This window comes from Siphateles boraxobius, unplaced genomic scaffold (genome assembly GCF_051911475.1).
Source record: "Siphateles boraxobius isolate OS27281-9 unplaced genomic scaffold, OSU_SipBor_1 8, whole genome shotgun sequence".
Classification (NCBI taxonomy): domain Eukaryota; kingdom Metazoa; phylum Chordata; class Actinopteri; order Cypriniformes; family Leuciscidae; genus Siphateles; species Siphateles boraxobius.
Window position 1 is genome coordinate 27,720,284 of NW_027509208.1, and position 23,330 is coordinate 27,743,613.

Sequence of the window (23,330 nt, forward strand, 5' to 3'; positions counted from 1 at the left end):
TCGGGAAAAAGAAAATATAAATTAGGTTATCAGAAACGCCACGAAAAGAAGGACAGGGAGGCCAGTATAGTTGTTGGATCCCTGTCGATAAAGATGTTCTTTAAGACAGGTTAGTGTATTTTTATTTCGCTGGGAATAAGAAAACTACCATCTACACTACAGCCTGCTGGGTTCTGTCACTTTTCATTATCGGTGCGCAACAATCGACTGAATGATTATGCGGTCAAAATCCCTGTCTTTTTTTCACTGTAAATAGTTCAAAAATTGACACGAGTCAAGACGCATTGTATTATGCATATAACCTGCCAGCTGATGATGTATTACATCAAGAAGCACAAATACAACATACTGCACTTGAATGAATAAATGTATGAGCTTTATTTTAATATTATATTACCAGTTCCATATTATCTTTATTAAAATACATAATAAGACAATAAATCATTTTATTTTTTTAATTTGACTACATTCTTGTCAATTTCTTAATGTTTACTTTTTGATTATTAATTATAACATACTGATGGGGGAAAAAATATTATTTTTCTGTTCCTTTTTTTTAAATTGGTCTTATTATTATTGAATTTTTAGCTTTTTGTTAATTTTTTATTAGTTGTAATTTTATTGAATTTTAAGATACTCATTGGGTATATTAACTTGTCAGGAATCACTTTATTATTTATATTTAATATATTTACTAGTCACATCTATTTTGACTGAACTGATGGTATTTGTTGTCTACAGAGACAGGTTCCTCAACCCAGCAAATGCATGACAGTAGGCCAACATCAGTTAGTGAAGAAGCTGAAAGTAGCACCGGTCAAGTCAAGTCATCCTCATTTATATAGCGCTTTTAACAATGTAGATAGTTTCAAAGCAACTTTACAGAGATAAACATATAATTTAAGGTAACAGAGATTGGTTTGGTTTTATAGTGGTTCTTGAAAAATGTTTTTTCCAGCTAAAGTTAGTTTTGATTGATTCACTTCCGTCTAAATGATCATTTGTTATTAAATTAGGGGTCGCTAAGACGACACCGTTCTCTCTAAACAGACTTTAAACGTAAACCTGTGATAGACGCTGATGGCGTTCACATGCGCATTAAGAATTGATTCTATAGTTATGTGCGTTATATGTGCGCAGGTTTGTAATTCCTTACAAACCATGCCTAAACAACCTACTTGTCTTGTCTATAAATTTTGATGCAGAATTTTATTTTATCTTATCACTTTGGGTCGGTACGCGAACCGAAAAATTCCACAACGCTTTATCTGTAGAGTGGTATAGGGATCCTCCATAGGGAGAGGCTAGTTGGCACTTCAGCACTGCATTGTCATCAGGTCCAGGCGAAAGTCCTTCGTCAGATCTGGAAACGCCCTGGATCCGGCAGGACACAGTCACAGACAGCCCAAACTCATCAAGCGCAGGGAGAAATGAAGGCGAGAGTGAAGGAGATTTTTTGAAAACTGATCAAGGATTATTGCCACTTGCCAGAGAGGTTAGATCATGAGCGTGAGGTGATCGTTAGAAAGCTAGCCATACCAGTCAGACAGACCTGAAAACTATTATGCCCAAGGATTCAGAAGGCAAGACTGATGTTCATTAAAAACCTTTATTTACATTTATTTGTTATCTGCTTTGTTATTTTGTAAGAAAACCCTATAAGCCCTCCATGCTCATATATTGTACAGTTCGCACACAATATATGAGTATGCATACAATATATTGGTGGAGGGTGGTGGGGGGCCCACATCAATATTTTTTCAGGGGGCTCCGGATTCTCTAGCTACGGCCCTGTGTACCCCCGACGAAGACCTACAAGGCTCAATTCCTGCGCTCTCCTACTCATAGCAGCAAACCAGCCATACCTGATTATATTTAATCAGAAACGATCTTAAAAGTGTAAAATACCGAACTTGTCTTTTAAAGTGTTTACATGAAAGTTTTTTAGTCGGATTGAGCCGTCAAATGTGAATAAGCCTAAATTAATTCTGCTCCTCATTTAAAGCACTTGTGTCTCTTCAAAAGACTTGTATTAAACTGCTCGATTCATGATTCTTAATGAACGTTTTGAAGCTCAGAGTTATGGGTGAATAGACTTTCAATGGAGGGACAGAAATCCGAACACCTGTTCTTTTAACATGATCATTATAAAAGGGTTTAAGAGACAAAAAACGATCACTAACACATATTTAAGGATCGTATATCAGATAATAGCCTATTTCCCAATATAGTTAAAGAAGACAATTGTTCAAGCTAAAACCAAGAGGTTTATTTTCTCATACTCATGTGTTGGGTTAAAAATAACTCAATGAGTTACCCAACTATGGGGTGGTATAGCACCTTCCCAGCTGTGGGTTAAAAGTCAGTTGGGTTAAAAATAACCCAACAGTTGAATTTACTATTTATTTTTATTTATGACATTATTTTAATAAATAAAATACACTTTGAAATAAATAAAAAACAGATTCTTTATTTGTATAAATCAATACATATGTTTCAACAAATATATTTTTTTAAATTACAAACTAAATATTGGGGAGTAGCATTTAAAGGGTTAGTTCACCCAAAAGTGAAAATTCTGTCATTAATTCGTTCATCTTCGGAACATCTTTTATGAAATCTGAGAGCTTTCTGTCCCTTAATTAACCACTTAACACTAATCTGCGAGGCATAAGCGAACTAAGCGGCTGCTTGGGGCCCCCTGGTCCAATCGAGTTAATTTTTTTTTTTTAAATGACTTAAACAAGTGACATAAATGAATGAATGAATGAATAATTAAAGACAAGAAAATTCTGATTTCATGATCAATATACCTGCCAACAACTGCTGCTGTGTCTGCCAGCGTTTAAGTCATGCGCATAATCTAGACACCTCGCGAGTGCATAGACAATTCTTGCGCAACTGCAACAGCATAGTCACGGTATCGGTTTAAGTTGGAGAAAATAGCCGCAGGGGAACTTAACCTTCTAGGTGTAAGGTTAGCAGTTTGAATAAATATTAAACATAGCAGTTTGAACTCTTCTCCACTTTATTATACCACACATCAGATCACTAACTCCAAAAACCCGCGACACTCCAGTACCAAGTGCGCACGACCAATTCCTATCTACGGCAAGCCCCGAGGGGAAAAATAGATTGCATACACACATACAACGAGCGCCAGTACATTACCGGTAGGCTATTATAGTAACAGACTTTGTTGGATTCTGTCATGTACAATCCAACAAAGTCTGTTACAATAATAATAATAAAAAAGATTTTGAGGACAGTTACACTGTATTGAGACAGTTGAGAAATAATAATAATATTTTTACAATTTTCAACAATAATTGTCATTGTTGAACACTTGCTCTTATTATGTTTCTGATTTCTCAGTTTTGTCATTATTTTTTGCAACTAATTTATTTATATAAGTTTTGAGACAGTTTGTTTTAAGAAGTTTCAAAGAGTTAGTAAAAGAGTAAAGTAAAAGTTTCAACTTTTTTATTTAAGTAGGCATCTATTTTTTATTTAGTATTTATTTTGTAATAATACATAACCTCACTCTATTCATTTATAATGTATCATTATTGCGTGACATTTGTGTCAATAATCGTCAAGCACAGGTGACTTCGTGTAGTGGGAGGGGGCCCCCAAATCAAATTCTGCTTAGGGCCCCCAAAAGGCTCGGGCCGGCTCTGCTAATCTGCCAGTATTGTAAGCCACTGGGAGACCACAGACGGTTGTCATTCACTTGACTGTATTAATAGAAAGCCAGTTAAAATAAAGATTTGTAATACAAAGTATTTTTCCAAAATTAAGTTTAAATAGTATTTTAAGTGCTGTGAACGCGGGTGGAAACATTTATGACGTAGCCATGCTCACTTCCTATACCGTCTCGTTTATATTATATTATAATATAAACTCGTTTATATTATATTATAGCGTTTAATAATGAGGAGGACTCTAGCCTACAAGCCTCTGAAGGACTGGACTAGGAAGGACACGGCCTCAGTAGGATGCAGCCTTCCGTTTGAGAAACACCCCTGGTTTGTTGAGCTTTCAGCTCTGGTTAAAGAGGAAGGAAGGGTACTATTGTAAACTGCCAGGAGATGGCAGTAATGCACTGATCTGAAGTGCGATCTACCAATAAACAGAAGAAGACGACTCAGAAATGAAGGACTTGTGACAGCGGTGTGTGTTGCAGCTCAATGTTGACTCATTAATGTTTATGATTTCGGGGCATGACATAAGGTGTTAATGAGAGAAGCATGAGGACTGTGCTGAGGCTGAAGCGGCTAATGCCAGAAGGTGAGATGAGATTATTTTGCTCAAAGTGATACACTACATTAACGTGTTGAGCACCAAAATATATAACTTCTTCAGTGATAAAGCTTCAGACAGTAGTGTGCTGCAATGTTGTCGTTGTCACTACGTCGCGTGCTTGGCTCTTCGAGTGTCACTCAAAATAAAACTTACGGTCTAATCAAATAAATATTAAACAGGGCCGGAGTGGGACTCATTTTCAGCCTTGGAGTTTCATGCCTTAGACCGGCCCACTTTAGTTCCCGACTGACTATATTAAACAAATGTAATTAAAACCTCAGTATATAAGTCTGCAATAATGTTCTGTACAGCCTTGTAATTCATTGTATTTTTCAAAAATATAATTTTCTGTTCAGTGCAATAGCCGTACACAGGGTTTTATAAATACAGAGGTCCCAAAAGTGATCTTGCTAGGGGGTTCGGGGGCATATTATTTTTCCACTGTCATTGGCAAAAAACTTATGTATATCTGTGTTAAATAGGAATCCATTGTAATAAAGACAAGTTATTCTCATTCTGGGCACAGTATGCAATAGGCTATTGCTACCTGCTCTCCTTATCTCCATCTCCTGCTCTCGTTCTTCTTTTCTCAGTCTCTTTACCTGTAAATCTCCCCTCCCCGAAGCTGAGCTTTGATTGATACAGTCTTTGCAAACTGATTATTTATGTCGGTCGTTTAAAACTTCTATCGTAAAACAGCTGTTTAGTTTAGCCACTTGCATCTTATCTCGTGAACGCGCCGCGTTGGGATTCGGGCGAGGTTCGCGCTTCTGTGAACATTTATCCTGCTTTGATCGGTCAAGCATTTTGCCTTTGCCGACGAGCGGTGTTTGAGTGCTGATGATGAGGTCGGTTATCCTCGCGCTATGGTGGCCCTGACTCGTAGGTGCTATTAGTTGTATCTCTTATTTTTTGTTCGCACATCTCTAACAACTGACTTTTTTTTGCTGTGGGGCTGCGAGAAAATAATAATAAAAAAATAGTGGGGCTGCGCTGTGACTTCAGCCTAGGGAAAGGATTCAACCCAGTGCCATGACAACACCGGCCCTCCTAGCCAATAAAACAGACCGGCCCACCGGGAATTCTCCCGGTGCTCCCGATTAGCCAATCCGGGCCTGATATTAAATAGCCTACTATGCATGCATACGGTAAATATACATACTGCTTACATTTTACATGTAATAGTGTAAACAATACTGCTAATCCGAAACAGGGCTATATATATGTACATTTCCAAGTGCATTATTTCCTTTTAAATGAAATTGATAAATTAATGACATATCACTGGATTCTATAGAACCTATTTAGTTTGAATTCATTTTCAGTTCATTTAAATAATAAATATGAATTTATGATGTATCTTAAACCCCCAAAATGTCAGGTGGTGCATATATATATACTTTAAAATACATAAGGAAATACAGTGGTGGTCAGAATGTTGAGTCACATTTTGAAATAAATGTTTTTCTACAAATCAGGTTGGCCACAATTATTGGTACCCCTAGAAATTTTTACGAGTAGGTGACTAGGAATATGAAATTGTCTAGTTATGACTTCTTGTTTCACAGGAGTTTAAATATGCCAAAATTAAAAGAAGCCAAATTCCTTAGAATCCAAGAGATTACTTGAGTCTTGGGGGTAAGAAAGCCTAAAAAAATATATCAAACCTACATCACCACATGTTGTTTGGGAGGGTTTTAAGAAAAATCCTCCTTGCTCATCCAAAAACTAGCTCCAGCATATTCAGTTGTCAGACACGACAATACTGGATTCTATGGTCAGATGAAACAAAAAAGGGCTTTTTGGCAGCAAACCCACCAGATGTGTTTGGTGCAAACAGGGGTAAAAAATACCCCATGTCTACGGTTAAATATATTGCTGGATCTTTTTTGTTGTGGGCATATTTTTCTGCTGGAGGTCCTGGACATCTTGTTCAGATGCATGGTATCATGGATTCTATCAAATACCAACAGATAAAAAATAAAAACCTGTCTGCCTCTGCTCTTATAATGGGCTGTGGTTGGATCTTCCATCAGGACAACGGTCCAAAACAAACATCAAAATCAATACAAAAATGGGTAACTGAGCACAAAATGAAGCTTCTGCCATGACTGTCCCAGTCCCCTAAACTGAACCCTATAGAAAATGGTGAACTGAAGAGAAGCAGCGCCAACATGGATCTGTGAATCTGCAGGATCTGGAGAGATTCTGTATAAAGGAATGGTCTCTGATCTCTTGTCAGTTGTTCTCCAAATACATCAGGCATTATAGGAGAAAACTCAGAGCTGTTATCTTGGCAAAAGGAGGTTGCAAAAAAGCATTTAATAACAGGGAGCCAGGGGCGGATTGGCCATCGGGAATACCGGGAACAATCCCGAACGGCCGGTGCATTTCAGGCCGAAGACCGGCCGGTGGTCAAAGAGTTTTTTGTTTTTTTTAATGATACGCGACCGGCCTAACCGGCCACTCAGCTGCAGCAGAACACTGTGTATGTGTGTTTTTCAGACCGGGCCAAGCCAATACTTTCAATCTGAGGGGGGATACGAGCGGCCCCTCCCAACTTGGACTGATCCTCGTTTTTCCTGACATCCGATTGGCTCAAACTAGGCGCCGATCAAAGGAGTTTACTTTTGGTCATGTTTGGCGGGTTTGTGTGAATGCAACAGAGACGGATGGTAAAAATGGTGAAAAGAAGGAAAGAAGAGAAAGAAATGGGTGGGGCCGAAAAAATAAGAATTAGAAAGAAAAAAATGTTGGCACAAGAGGCAGCTAAATGCTGCAGTCATATTGATGAGTAGGGAGAGAAGGATGAGGAGGAGGAGAAGGGGGAGGAAGGAAAGCAGCAAGAGAAAGAAGAGCAGGAGGATGAGGAGAATGGAACCAGTACAAAAACAGTGACAGGTACGGGGGCAGTGTGCAGGGCTGGGTTGCCAATCATATTAGGCATATCAATCAATAAATCAAAGCTTGATTAAGGACACACACACACACAAACACAAACTAGAAAAATACAGAACAATATTACATATTTACATGATAAAATGCCAATAGTTCCACATACTAGATAATAACCTGACTGAAGCACAGATTTAATTAGAAAAAGTATTATTCTTAGTCATATTTATTACTGATATTCTTCTCATCTGTACAATCAGTAAGCAGAGGCAGCGTCCAGCACAGGGGAAGCTGAGCCAGGGAGAATTGAAAGTGAGGACACACACACATCTCTATTGTATGGGACTGCAGTATTTGAGTGGGTATTTATTAGTTTTTGTAACTATTTTATCACTCCGACTGACTGTACACATGACATGCTGGTAGTTAGCAGTATACCGTGACTTATGTGTTCGAGATTGGGTTTTGCTGACCTGATTGTGTTTTGTGCAGTGGTGACTTGCTTAGTCAGGTGTCATCCTAAAATTTCTTGAATGTCTTCAGTGTAATCTGATTCTCTTTTACAATAAAAACAAAATTAGAATTAAAATAACTGCAAAAAAATACTTCTGGTCACTCGCATAAAAGGCCTCTCCATCTTAAAGTCCCGGGCTTAATTTCAGTCCCAGTACGTCCCTGCAGGGAGCCAATAATTATGGCCAGCGTGTTTTGGAGAAAAGCATTTCATAATTTGATTTACCCCCCACTTTCAATTATTTTACTTCAAAAGAGTAAGATTTTTGAATGAAAGATCAAAAGGATAAACAATGCAGATTTATGTTTTACAGCCATTTTTGATGATATTTACCAGGGGTGCCAATAATTCTGACCACCACTGTAAACAATTTATACATGATCAACTTGTGTACCTACATGACGTATTATAACAAAGGCCTGTTGAAGGCGCCAACAGTCTGGTGATTGTTGTTGCTACACCTTACAGCATGATCAAATATGCATAGATGTGATATATTGATGTATTCTCCTGTGTTGGCGTAGGTTTATAAATTATTTACGTTACAAATCTAGAGAAATGACGCAGGTTGTGTGCCCAGATGGACGTTATAAGCAACCCAAACTCACAGCATATGCAGAGATGGAGTTTGTTAACCGAGGTGCTGAAACGTGCTATAAATATGTAAATGATAACAGCACAACACTTCGCTATGAAACACAAAGCACGTCAGACTTTATATTTACATTATATCCTTATATGCGTTCCCAAATGCAAGTTATTGGAAACCAAAAAAAGCAGCACATGCAGAGGCTGAGCTTGTGTGGTGCAGCATTTACTGTGAAAGGAAACACGTAACCTGCACGCGTTAATATTTACAGCATCTTGCTTCACTCTAAAACCCGCAGCGCGTATATTTATTTTATTAAATTTGTGATTTCACAATAGCACTATGCTATTATGATTTTAAATGGTGTAATATACTGATATCATATAACAGATTTTCGTCTCGACAAGAAATAACGTTACATTTTAATATCGTGAGATCTCGTCCATATATTTTCAGCTTTAATATTTGTATTGTACGGTAACCATTTTATAAAAGCAATAAGATACTCGAGTCGTGCTGTATTTGGGAATATTTGATATTTGAAAGAAGTCTCTTCTGCTCTCCAAGACTCCATTTATTTGATGATAAATACAGTAAAATAGTAATATTATTACAGTTAAAGTTTTCTTTTTTAATATAATTTAAAATATAATGTATTCATGTGATGGCAAAACTGCATTTTCACAAGCCATTTCTCCAGTCTTCAATGTCACATGATCCTTCAGAAATCATTTCTCGATGCTGATGTTAATTTTTTTGTACAATCTATTAGGGCTTCACTTACAAGATGTGCTTATTATTATTTTTTGCTCTGCATAAGTGCTGTGGACCATGTGTGGAAGCCGATCCTGCTCAAACTCTTCCACCCGGAGACTGGAGTCAAACACATCCATCCTTAAACATCTTATTTCCAAGATCACTGCCACAGGTCCAATCTCAGTAGCTGAGTATATGAGGGAGTCACTCACTAATCCAGTGTCAGTATGTATCATATCACAATCACTTTTTATTCTGTGTATTATGGAATTCCTAAACGTTTTGTATCATTACAATTAGGGCTGGGTAAAAATGTAACTTTTCAGATGAATCACAGTCCTTATTTGAACGATTAAATTAGGGTGCACGATACCCTTTTTCATAACCAATTCAATTCGGATTATTTGCCGATAATGATATGATATATGTGCTGTTTTTTTCTTGATCATTGTAGAATATCTACCTTTGTGTGTGTGTAGAACTGATGATCACTATTTTTCATGTGTTAAACACTATCCACTAAATACACACTACTTAATTATTGAGAAAAAAAACACAAATGTATGTAAAATATAAACTTGGCTAGTGGTTAATGTAAAGCAGCAAAAGTGATTCTAGAAAAAATCTTACATATGATAGGTACAACCAAAAGCCCAGAGTTTTGTGATCTTAAAGAGCGTGATGGATTCTAAGGCGATAGAAGATCAGTTAAATACACAGGAGCTAAACCGTTTAGGGCCTTATAGGTCTTTAAAAATACTTTATAATTGATACGGAACTTAACCAGTGTAGAAATAATAAAATTGGTGTTATATGATCATGCATTTTGGACTAATTATAACTTGTTTATTGAGGATGAAGAACAACCAGCTAGTAGTGCATTACAGTAATCTAGTCTAGAGGTCATGAATGTCAGTGATGTTTCTGAGGGGGGATAAGGCAGTAACAGGTGGGACTTGAACGCGCTTCTCGTGTATTAAACAGTAGCACACATTTGTCATACACTAAATGTTGTAGGTTTTTTTTCAGTTGTGTATTGTGAAATAAAAACTCTATAACATGATCTCATCCCCAACTTCATCAGTAAACTCGTCTATATATGGACCAAACGGGTTCATAGCCACCATCTTCAGAAGCAAAGAGGATGCGGTCTGTACCACTGTACAGCATCTATCCCATCTTGTTCATAAGTACAGAGCTCTAACAATACACGAGTCATTGTAAACGCACCAAGAAAGATTCGTGGCGGGTTCGACCTACTTTATCATGTGCATAATCCACTGAACGAGAGCAACAGTGTCTGACACAAATGTAAAAAGTTTGACAGTTAATGTTTTGCTGCACACTGGTGGTTGAGGAGAGACGCCTAACATTAGCGTATAGCGCTTTGGGTATACATCAGTATATAGGAAATGCGATATATAAATACCTCCATTCATTCATTTTCACATTATAGAGCCAGGTAAATCTGATAATTTGGATAAAGCAAACTTCGCACGATCCTAATGCAATCCTAAGAGTTTGGATGAGAATCTTGAGTTTTAATAGAATCTTTTTTTGCTCTTTTTTCCCCCTCTTAATGGATTATATGAATGTGAGTCTAAAACAATAATCATTTATGCATTCATTTTAATCTACCCACCCACTTTTAGACATTACAAGAGCTAATTAGATTGTTATTGCTCTTTCGCCAAAAAATAAAATTAATTTTTTTGTGTTTTCAGGGATATTATGTGAAAAATGACATGCTTGGAGCAGGCGGTGATTTTATTACATCACCAGAGCTCAGTCAGATTTTTGGTGAGGTAAGCATTGTTTTTAATAATACTTGAATATAAAACCATACATTTATAAAAAAAAGAAAAAAAAAAGAAGTGTGTGTATATATATATATATATATATATATATATATATATATATATATATATATATATATATATATATATATATATATATATGTGTGCTCTTTCTTCCACAGCTGTTGGGTGTCTGGTGTGTCAGTGAGTGGATGGCAGCGGGGAAATCCAGTGTGTTCCAGTTAGTGGAGCTCGGACCAGGTAGAGGTTCACTGGCCAGTGACATCCTGAGGGTAAATACTCCAATAGATATTGTCTGGTAGGGAAAGGCACCATAAAATGCATTAATACTGGCACTTTTGGTAAATCTGAGCAAAACAGGATGTGTAAAATTGCTTCTTGGTCTTTCATTCAAAACCTTCACAAAAATCTAACTTTTAAATCCAAGTAAAATTGTGTACCACAATGATTGCTTCTCCTATAATGCTTAAGCATTATGATGTTGAAGAACACATTGCAAGGGATCTGAAAACAATCCTCCTCAAATAATTTCTTACAGAAACAAATATGCCCAGTTTTGTCGAATCAGTCATCTTGTTTGTGACTGGGGTTCTGCTGATCAACTTTTGCAACAGTAAAAATATTGGTCATGCCCATAAAGAACCTTCAATTTGAAAATAGAAGGAGAGAGGGCAAGTAATTTTTCACCATGGAAGGCAGTCTTGTTTAAAACACGAAAATAATGCTGGTGTAACGCAAGGATAGCAACATAGCAAAACATAACGACAGCACAAGTACAATTTAGAGTACCAAAGGAATACTTTATGTGTTTTCAAGTGTGGGGATGCCCTAAATTTCATATGAGCAAGTGTTGTGTTCTTATTTGCCAGGTTTTCAGTCAGTTAAAAGCTGTCTTGGGAGAGACTGATATCTCTGTTCATCTTGTGGAGGTCAGTCCAAAGTTAAGTCAACTTCAGGCCAAATGTCTAACTGGAGATCAGACATGGACATGTAATGTTGATCAGCTTGTTTACCGCAGTGGCATCACATTTACTGGCCTACCTATAAACTGGTACCACAGGATAGAGGATGTCCCTAGAGGTACGCACACATAAAACTCCTTGATAAGGTAATGATGCTTTCTTGTTGTAATCAAAGTCTGTTTTCCTTTTGCCAGGTTTTAGTGTCTTCCTTGCCCATGAGTTTTTTGATGCTTTACCCATTCACAAGTTTCAGGTACAATCTTAGCATAAGTTAATTTTAAATAATAATTTTCAAACTTAAACATTAGCATTACATTAAAGGATTTTTTCTTTTTCTTTTAGAGAAAAGAGAATGGCTGGCGGGAAGTGATGGTTGATATTGACCCTGAAAGTCCAGAAAAACTGAGATTTGTGGTTTCTCACAGACCCACACTGGCCTCCAGCATGCTTATACAGGTGAGCTCTCCCTCCTTCGCTGAGAACATTTGTTATGTGGCCGTGTAAAAGCAACATAAGTTAATTGAAATGCTTTCCAAAATAGTAAGTTTAAAAAGAAGTATAGAATATATAATAATAAAAAAAAGCAAATATGTACATTCCCACAACACCTTAAAAACAATTAACTTTGCTCTGCCTCAAACGCCAGGCTAAAAAGATGCGTCTTTGACTTAAATGCCTGCAGCGTGGGCGAGAGGGTTATATTATCCCTCTATGTGCTTGTCTAAAGTCTGGCAATATATAAATAATGCTGACATAAGAGGGAAACATCCTTTTTTGCATATTTACACCATTGTAATGGTAATCCAACATTAATGCCTGTGTCTCTAAATAATCTGTGTCTCTCAGATCAATTTAACTTTTTATGAAATGTTTAAGTTGTCAAGAGGTAAAACCATAAGAAAATGACAATATTCCTGATTCAAAAATGTATTAAAAAATACTTGGCATTTGTGTTTTTAAAAGATTTCTATGTTTCATCCTTTTGTACATTCTTGTTTGTCAGTGAACCCTGTCAATTGTTATTTTCAGAAAGATGAAAACAGGCAGCATGTTGAAGTGTGTCCAGAAGGTGGAGTCATTGTTCAGAAACTGGCCAATCGGATTGCAGATGACGGGGGCGCAGCATTGATTGTTGACTATGGGCATGATGGAACAAAAACTGATACTTTCAGAGTATGTACCATTGATAGTCTTCTCTCTCAGACTTTCTATGATGTGGTCAGTGCTGGATAGTTGTAGTGTTCTTATCTTGTGGAAGTTTGTGAACATGATCATTTGCAGAGCTGTGAAATGTATTAATTTCGACTAACATGGGCTTCTTTAAGCAGTCATAATGTTGCTATTTTAATAGTTCCTTATTTTGTTCATTGTGTGTAAGAGTAAGTAAGTAAGAAACATTTATTTATATAGCACATTTATCAAAGCAAAGCTGATCAAAGCGCTGAACAAAGTCAAAGAATAAAAATAGACAACACATACAAAACAATAAACAATGTAACAGAAAAAAAAAAAAGAAAGAAAGAAATTTTAACATTTTAAAATGCCTGGGAATAAAAATATGTTTTTAACTTCATTTTAAAGGTTGTGATAGACGTTGCAAGACCGAATGTCCAGTGGTAGTTGGTTCTAGAGTGGGGGGCCGCAATAGAAAAAGCCCTATCACCCTTTGTCTTTAGGCGTGAACGAGGGACAACTAAGAGAGCTCTATCAGAAGATCTTAATGATCTGGAGGATGAAAAAGGAATAAGATGATCTGAGAGATAAGACGGAGCTTGGCCATTGAGAGCTTTATAAACAAACAACAACATTTTAAATTGAATTCTGAGATAGACAGGAAGCCAATGATGAGAGGCCAAAACCGGTGTAATGTGATCAGTTTTCTTTGCCCCAGTCAACAACCGTGCAGCAGCATTTTGTACCATCTGTAAACGTGCAATGGATGACTGAGGAAGACCCAAATATAATGAATTACAATAGTCAAGACGGGAGGTAATAAAAGCATGAATGACTTTCTCCAGATCATTAGGAGTTAAAAATGATTTCAGTCTCGAAATTATTCGTAACTGATAAAAACTGTTTTTGACAACTATATTAATTTGTTTAGTTAAACAAAGTTCAGAGTCCATAATGACACAAAGATTCCTGACCTGGGAAGAGACTGAGGGGAAGTGCTTGCCGAGGTCATTTGTGAGACTACTTCTTAACTTAGAGGGACCAAAGACGATTATTTCCGTTTTATTTTCATTAAGTCTGAGAAAGTTATTGGAAAGCCAATTTTTAATGTCCCCTAGGCAGCCCAATAAGGGTTGAATGGTATCACCAGCTGTCAATGGAATGTATCATCAGCATAAAGGTGAAATGCAACTTTATGTCTCCTAATAATGTCTCCCAAAGGTCGCATATATAAATTAAAAAGGAGTGGCCCTAAAATGGATCCCTGAGGCACTCCACAGATAATAGGAGCAACAGACGAAGAAAACTTCCCCAACTCAACAGAAAAAAACCTGTCTCTAAGATAAGAATTAAACCACTGCAAAACAGTACCCCCAATACCAAACAAATTTTCTAACCAGCAGAGAAGAATATCATGTTCAACTGTATCAAAAGCATCTGTAAGATCAAGGAGCAACAGAACTGAATTTTTACCACTATCCGCTGCTAGCAAAATGTCATTGAATACTTTAAGCAAACCAGACTCAGTGCTATGATGGGCAGAGAAACCAGATTGGAGAGGTTCTGTTAATTTAGCTGCATTCAAAAAGGAGATCAATTGTGAATATACAACTTTTTCTAAGAGTTTAGACAAAAATGAAAGCATAGAGACAGGCCGATAATTATCAAGACAGTTTTCATCCAAACCCTGTTTCTTAAGCAAAGGTTGAACTACAGCATGTTAAAAAAATTTTGGGACTACCCCAGCACTTAGAGACAAGTTAATCAATGACTGAATGGAAGTACCGATTTCAGAAAAAGGGGCTTTAATAATCTCAGAAGGAATGACATCAAGTGAAGATGTAGTTTTTTTCATCTTATTGACCAGATCACAAAGTTCCCTCAAAGAAACACTTTGAAAACAAGAAAGAGAATAGGTAAACATGCTTAAATGTTCAAAAAACACATGATTTTTCACATACTGTACATTATTGGTATGACATCACTTTGTTGGCCAAAACGCTGAAGCGACTTGCATTTTAGCACTGTACACAAATACATCAGTATCACCCCACTCGTGATTTTTTTGAAGCTGTTACGTGTCTTGAAATAGGCGGTTGCTAACAAGTGGCTAAATGGGACTAAAAGGTAAACTTAGTCCGCTTTTACAGCATCGTTATGCTTATAATTGTGTTCTTACAAACTATTCTTACTCAGACTTTCTGGGAAAATGTTTTTAGATGAAAACTGAAAGAGTTGTCGGAAGCTTAGTGATGGTGACGTTGAAGTCATGTGACCGTTCATTAATAATAGTTCATAGTTCATTAATAGCCTACCTTTAGCGTTTTACTTCTGGCAACTGCATTAAGGCTTCAAAATTAATAAAAGTTGTGGCCATCTGCCTATGGGAAAATCCTACTGGGTTTTTGTTGAGGGAACCAGTGTGATGCGAACTGTCGGTTGGCCCACAAAGTGACGTCACACCTGCACCACAATATATACCCAGTCTGTCTGAAACACCTAGGCCTGTATTCATAAAGAATATTAATGCAAAGAGTAGCTCCTAGTGACAAAATTCTAAGAAAATTCTTAGAAATGTGGGCGTTTACTCTTAAATAAAAATCCTAGGAAAGAAAAAAGTAATTCAGAAAGCATCTTAACCCTTAAAAGAGGTCTTAAGGTCAAAATTGTTAGGAGTACGGACGAGGACTTTTAAGAGGCTTAAGAGTTTCTTTAGCTGAGGAGAAAATGACAGAAAGACGAAGAGGGAGAAGAAATGTGTTGCAGACAATGGATGACAGTGAGTTAATAAGACGCTATAGATTAGATTGTGCAGGGATCATGTTTGTGACCGATCTTATTAGAGACACGCTAACATATCCGACACTGCTCAGAAATGCTATTGCGCCAGAAATGAAAGTAATCACTACATTGCGATATTTGGCAACTGGGAAAATGCAACAATGCAGCAGTGATGATTTGGGTCTGTCACAACCTTCTGTAAGCAGAGTGATCACACAAACAATTACAGCACTTTCAGAACCTCTTATTGTGTCGCAGTTCATTCGTTTCCACTGGACACCGTGCAGGCTCAAAACACTACATTTATGTATATACTTGGCTTCTCTGGTGCGCACAGGGGAATGAACCGTTAATAGTTTGCGCTATAAGCTCCCACGTCTGCTTCTTGCCCCGTGCTGTGACACCCGGCCCAAATTTTCCTTTAAGGATGGCTTTGTTTTTCATCCACTAACTGGGCTCACAGTAAACACTGTTCCACTGTCCAGTTGGGCTTACTCGACCTTCTTGTTTTTGATTCCATGTTTGCTACATTAAAACCAACATTCAAACCACCACTTAAATATACATGCCAGCAATCAGTGTAATTGGAAAGAGTGGAACATTTTTTTTCATTCTAAGCCAATCAAATACCTTATAGAAAATTAACAGAATGGTAAAAAAAAAAATATATATATATACATATATATAATGTGTGTGTGTGTGTGTGTGTGTGTGTGTGTGTGTGTAACAGTAAAATAGGAAAAATTACGCATGTAATTTCAAAGTGAAGGCTTAGAATAGACTCTATACTTAAAATCGCTCTCTTTGTTCCTTCTTGGACAACCAACAAATCACAGTCTTTAAAAAATTGTGTCATACAAAGCAACGGGGTTAGCCCAGCCTCCTCACTAAGATGAAAGTTTTTGTCTTTTCCTTGTTCAGAGTTGCTCTCAGATCGGTCCTGAATCGCTCTTAAGCTAAGACTCCTACGTAGAAGTTTTTAATCTAAATTAGGAGTTTTCTGAGAGGATTCTTAGAATATTTATGAATACGGGCCCTTATTTCTATAAAGCCCCTCATCCCGAAAAGCCTAGAGTGCTCTGATTGGCCAGCTGTCCCAGTGTGTTGTGTTTGGCCGAACACCAAGTGTGTGTTGAAAATGTAACATCCCTTACCATAATCGTGAGTTTCAGAGTCTAAAGCCTTTAAAGCAATTATAAACACAAACAATTAATAATGTCATCTAATTTACCATGTTAGTTAGAGTCACGTTCTGAAAATGTGGACGATCAAGCAAATCGATTGGAACTGACATTGCAAGCATGACTTGTGTTTATCCGGCACTACACAAGCAAACTTTTGGGTTGTACTGCGCAAGAACATAATTATAACTAAATCTTAACCACTGATTCCTAATTTCATCTGTTTTCAGAGTGCAAACAAAGGGGTTTTGCTTTCACATCCAAACACACGACGTGATGACAACACTACAGTTCACTGATGCCTTGTCTTCTCTCATTGTGTATGCATTTGGGTGGGCATTATGCTAATATTTTATGACAGTGATTTCTGGACTTGTTTTAGGCAGGTCTGGATCAGTGTTCTCTGTTCGAATAAATCGCTTTGTGGGAGACTACGAGCTTTGTAACTTTGCAAATCCTATACATGCACAAACAGATACATTACACACTAAAGGAAAAGGAAAACAGTAGAATACTTGAATTAACCTAATAAGCTTGATTTATCATAGAGAAGATCTAAGTAAACCCTTTAATTGTTTCCGCACTATTTGGTGTGATCAAATCCTGAGCAAATGAACTGTAGAATTGGACAGTGAGGACCATCTCAATCAATGGGGCGCCTGTACTTCATTAACATGCAGATCATGGCTCTTACAACAGAGGAGGTAAATTGCATACAATATAAAAGTTTAGGATGTTCGGTGTTGATCCGGAAACCAAGGTGCTTCATGCACTTTGTCACCACTATGCTGCATACTTATTATTTGCCCACATTTTTCCCCTCAAATTTCCTCAAGTACTTATTGATCTTGATATGAGTAAGTCATATGGATTTGAAATGACATGAGTGTTCATTTTTATGTTCCTCCCTCGCCAAATGAAAGTCTTATTTACGTGGATGTACGTCATTGGTTACATTTAGCAAGTGCCTACAACTGTCTACAAGATCATTTATTATTTACATGTTTTTTCTGCATAAATTTGTTGTCAAAGTTTATGTTTGTGGCAGGGATTTAAAGGCCATCACCTCCACAATGTCTTGGAAGCGCCTGGCATGGCAGACTTGACAGCAGACGTGGACTTCAGTTACCTGAGGAGAATGACAGGGAATCAGGTGACCTGCTTGGGACCCGTCACACAAAGATCCTTCCTGAAGAACATGGGCATTGACTCACGCCTGCAGGTGAGAAAGACTGAAGTAATGTCTGTGCACTTCTTCCAAAGCATCCTGACACACAATTATTATTTTTTTGGCCATTGACCAACTGAAACTTGGTCTAAAATAAATGGCACACATTTTTTTTTGTTATTTAAAAAGCGCGTTAGTAATGTCTGCCTATAGGCAGGTCCACAACACGTGTACACTTTGTCCCGTAGATGGTCAGCTTGCGGTTTAAAGGACAAGTTTGGTATTTCACACTTAAAGCCCTGTTTTAAGATCGTTTCTAATGAAATAGAACGGTTAAGATTGAAATTTGGACAAATGTTGCTGTCCCGAGAATTTTCGGTTTCTGTATTAGCACCCCCCCACCTCCACAATGCTTTCATAGGGGCACTGATAGAATCATTCATAAAACTCATTATACTTTAGTTTAAAAAAACATAAAACTCACCGAGTGGTCTGGGGTGTTCACTGATATGCTCACACAAAAATCGCTGCAAAAGATGGTCTCCAACAGGTGTTTTATCGATATAATGAACAACCATTTATCTATTCACAAAAGTTAGTTTACTCGGTGTATCGTTTTCTTTAGGCTAGGTTTAAGTTTGCTGTTACGATTACATTTAATTTTTTGAACTTTATACACGTTTCTCTTATACACACAAAATAGCATCGAAATAACTGGCTACTATAAACAAACAGCATTGGCATTGGTTTACGTTCTTGATCAAATCGAAAAATTAGGTCATAAAGTATGGAAAATACATTTACAAAATTAGTACATAATTACAAATTCAGGTCCAAAATGTTTGTACGCGTTTGTCATAGACACAGCATGACTAAGTGGCTACTAAAGCCAGCGTTGGCATTTGTTTACGTCCTTGTTAAAACTAAAACATTAGCCCTACGTCTAAAATTATACATGCAAATACATTTAAAATTATTAAGTCTTACTTTTAGGTTGTGGCCCAACAACTGATTCATACTTTAGTAACAGTTTCTTGTTGAATCCGGCATTGAATTGAGAGCTAAATTACGATTGTAATTTTCTGGAACATAATCAAACATAAATTGTAGCCATTGTTGACGAACTACAGCGTCCGTAGGAAGTCCGAACACAGAAGACCTGACAGCTGGGTGAAAATAACACACTTTCGACGGCATGGCTACTGCTCTCCACTAAGAACTCTTCCTCTTCGACAAAGCCGCAGAAATATGGCTATGCCCCAGTTTTTGCATATTCCGGAGGGAGGGTTGATGTAAATGTATGGGTTAGTTACGTATAAAACCCGGGAAGTATCTCTTTGTAGTCCCATTGCAGTCGTTTTTGTAGGCATTAAACTTTCTGATTTTTAAAAGACGGTATCTCTGCTTACGTTGAACTTTCAGTGCAGCAATTTTGCAGATACTGTTAATACACCAACAGCAACATTACACACTATTTAAAATGAAAAAAGTGAAATCGCAATCAACCACCCCTTTAAAATAGGTCCCTGAGAGTGCATGAGTTAAAGGCTGAAGGAATACAACTTTGTCAAATGTTTAATTTAGTTTCATATATAAACTGAGAAAGTTCTGTAACTTGAATTTAGCATTCAGCTGTGGAGCACGAAACTCCTGTTTTATTCTGTGTCTCTATATACAGCTGTCAGACGGGTTTTCGTTCTATTGTAAGTTAAATGAAACATGTTAATGAAACTCTTGGAGACTCTCGCGAGCTTTTGTCTTAGCAAGAGAGAGTCCTGTCACTCCTGTTCTGGAGTCTCAGGGTTTGAATAAGTTTTCCCCTCTCTCTTTTAATACCGGTTCCTAAACCTGTATATGAGTTTCCACCATCACAATGTAATCCATCCCTCTTATAATGTGTATATATATTACAATGTTTGACTCAAGAAGTCAGACGATGTTGGAATGACTGCAGCTACAGACAAGCAATAAAGAACTTCTGCTTGGAAAACTTCCACCGTCTCCTGGTCTGAGCTTCTAACTTTTCTACAAAGAAAAAGATCACTACAAGGCCAATAGAATAATTTTAAATTACTGTCGGGTACCCTTCAGAAGTTTGGGATAAGCAAGATTTTGTTTTTAAAAGAAATAAATACTTTTAGAAAGGATGCAATATATGGATAAAAAATTACAGTAAAGACAATGTTACAAAAAAAAGTTTGTTTACATGAAGTTTTCTGTTAGGGTTAGGATATAGTATTTACAACTATCTGTATATAAAAACAATAGAAGTGTAAATGTGTAGTATTTTGATAACTGACCCAAAACAATGAAAATTTTTCTGGGAGAATTGCTTTATCTCATGTATTTTCATGTTGTGTTTCAGGTCCTCCTGAGGAGCTGTGATGACCCTTCCACCAGAGCACAGCTCATCAACAGCTACGACATGCTGATCAACCCTGAGAAGATGGGGCACAGGTTTCAGTTCTTCTCTGTGCTCGGTCAAGGTCGGCTAGCTCAAAGTCAAGGGAGTCAGAAGAACTCGATGCCGGTGCCCGTGGCGGGCTTTACTGAGCTGACTACACAATGACTGTAAATGGACTCAACATCCACGTGTTCTGAATAACTACACAACTAGATGTAGATCTTGGGTATGTACATTGGACTGCACTCGTTTTTATAGTATCAAGCACATTTCTCCCTTCTGTCTGAAATCACCCCCTATACCCACATTTACTGTTCTCTACTTAAGCCCACTAAAAGTCCACCTAAAGGAGTGAATAAAAACGTGAGCGAAATCAAAGGCAGCATCCTCGCACTTGCCAGTCATATACATTATCGAGACCGTCTCATTTCAGATAAGCCACCATTTTATTCCATAGTACGAAAGAAATTACAGTAATTTATGCCTTACAAGAAATAAGTAAATTGTATGAAATTGCTTCTCTAAACGAAGACAGCTTCAATGACATATGTGGGTGACATCTGGAGGATATGAAATGCCTAAAGCCTGATACTCCAAAGGCTTGACGAAACTTGCACTTCTATATCAAGTGATAAATAAAGCGTGTAATGTTGCATGGTTTTACCTGTGACTACCATGATGTTACTATTTCCACGTTTGAGTTCTGGATACATGCATAAACTATGGTAAACTTTCATAAGGGCAACTAAAAAGGAGAATTAAGGGTGACACTATGACTTTTTTTTTTTCTGTAAATATTCCCAGTTTTAATACATTTTATTAAGTTAATTCAATAATTAAGAGCCTGATGAAAGATCAATATCAATGATTCTGTCAAAATTAATCATAGCCCTAGATAAATTAGGTGTTAACTTTTTACTCTTTTTGTGTTTTTTAAACTTCTTTATAGAAATTTCAAAATCAAATGCACATTCTTACGTGATCGGTCCTCAACCTCATCCCTCGGAAAACTCTCACTATGAGCCATGTAATATCACTGGTCAAAATGTTTAAGAATCATGTCATGAATCTTTTTATTTTCATATTAGTTCTGACGTAACTGTATTTGTTCTAGTTGTAATTATTATAAGGGAAACAAGTAAATTTAGCTCATAGCAGAATAATTACAATTTAAACGGGAATAATAATGAAATTTGTGGAAAGGCTATGGAATTAATATTCAGCAGTGGATTGAAGAACAAAGAAAGAACAGAGAAACTCATACAGGTTTGGAACAACATGATGGTGTGTAAATGATGACACAATTTTCAGTTGTGGGTGAACTATCCATTTAATGAGTGTCAAAGACTTGAGCTGTAGATAAAGTCTTTGCAGTCAAGTCGATCTTGGTAAAGTTCAACGAAAGCTCAGATTTGACAGTCTTGAAGGTCAAGGTTTCTTCGTATTGCAAGAGGGAATATTAGATTTTTTCTGTGCAGTCAAGCACCAAAGTGTGATATCCTTGTTTTACAGTAAAAAGCATAGTGTCCGTATGGTCATGTGCTTCCCAACTTTCCATGATTTGGTAATGGATTTCATAATGGGGGTTATGATAAGTTCTAGCCAAAGTTCATTTACTGTAGGTCACTTTTCTTGAAATAAGTCAACAATCACAAATAAACACTTTCAGTATTCTTGTTAGTCATATTTGTATCTTGTTAATGAAGATGATTATTTGCAATTGATTGATGTCTGTTTTGCTTTGTAGTACTTTTAGGTAACCCAAATAGTAATGCTGCATGAAAATGTATTGGAAATTATATACAAAAATTAATATCAATTATGCATGTATATTTTACCTTATAAAAGTAGTAAATGTTTATATTAAGTAACTTAGAGTAGAGCATGTATGTATTAGATAAGAATTGCTTTTAAGAAAAATGTAATGCTGTAGATAAGGTATATTTTACAGACGAAGAAACGGAGAACCAAGAGAAAAAGAGCCAAGAAGAGAGAGGCCAGGCTACGTCAGAAACACCTTAAAAGAGTCATGGAAGACTTGGCAGCTCTCCAGTTGATGAGAACAGAAGAGAGTTTGACTTCGTCAGTGAACTGTTTGAGTATAAAAGACTGATGAGAAGACGGGACAAGCAGATACTGATTTAGCGGTATCTCTCGACGCCAGAAAACCAGCTGATTGTACCTTTGATCTATACCTTGCTTTATATTGTAACTTTGCTATTAGTTTTGGTTTAACTTTTATTTTTGGAATATTACTAAATAACTATTATACTAATTGCAAGCAATTGTCTACCAGTATTGTTAATAAACCTTGAGCAAGAACTAAACCACAGAGGAGTCTTCTGAACAAGTTGTAAGTACCATTTGAACGCTTATGATTTAGGTCAGATTTGACTTGCTCTACCTAACCTGAGGATAATAAATAATAAGGTTAAAGGTGTAAGGTTAAAGCACACACCGTAATACATGGCGCCCAACGTGGGGCTTTAATTGTTCAATTACTGGCCAGAATTGAACAGTTAAGCGCCTGCTAAATAGCGTGTGCGTGGATATGCTTAATGATAAGAAGGAACGATAAATCACCAAATAAAAGACGACTAGAGAAACATAGTCAGGAAGAAATAATCTAGAAAAGATTATTTAAAGAAAACCCAGAAAGGGTTAAATGTGCACATAAGAAATAAGGTAAAGAGTTACCCAAGAGGCTAAGCTATGGCAGCAAAAGCCCAGAAAATATCCAGCAAGCATATACATGGGGTGATTCTCGTGTACTAGGATGGCAAAA

General features: G+C 37.0%; 1 protein-coding gene across 1 annotated transcript; it reads left to right on the forward strand.

Annotated features, from left to right (window-relative positions):
• Positions 1–4,051: 4,051 nt before the first annotated feature.
• On the forward strand, positions 4,052–22,872 carry ndufaf7 (NADH:ubiquinone oxidoreductase complex assembly factor 7). The gene is made up of 10 exons (XM_077220247.1): positions 4,052–4,290; positions 9,124–9,284; positions 10,784–10,864; positions 11,038–11,148; positions 11,746–11,956; positions 12,033–12,091; positions 12,181–12,294; positions 12,868–13,011; positions 18,022–18,195; positions 20,507–22,872. Exons 1-10 carry the CDS (start codon positions 4,251–4,253, stop codon positions 20,708–20,710), a joined length of 1,299 nt encoding a protein of 432 aa, XP_077076362.1. The 5' UTR covers positions 4,052–4,250; the 3' UTR covers positions 20,711–22,872.
• The last annotated feature ends 458 nt before the right edge of the window (positions 22,873–23,330 follow it).

Excerpts from the sequence above, each read along its gene's own strand:
- ndufaf7 (XM_077220247.1), top strand. The coding sequence starts at position 4,251 with ATGAGGACTGTGCTGAGGCTGAAGCGGCTAATGCCAGAAG. Across the intron at positions 4,291-9,123 it reads GAAGCGGCTAATGCCAGAAG|TGCTGTGGACCATGTGTGGA; the intron begins GTGAGATGAGAT and ends GCTCTGCATAAG. Across the intron at positions 13,012-18,021 it reads CAAAAACTGATACTTTCAGA|GGATTTAAAGGCCATCACCT; the intron begins GTATGTACCATT and ends TGTTTGTGGCAG.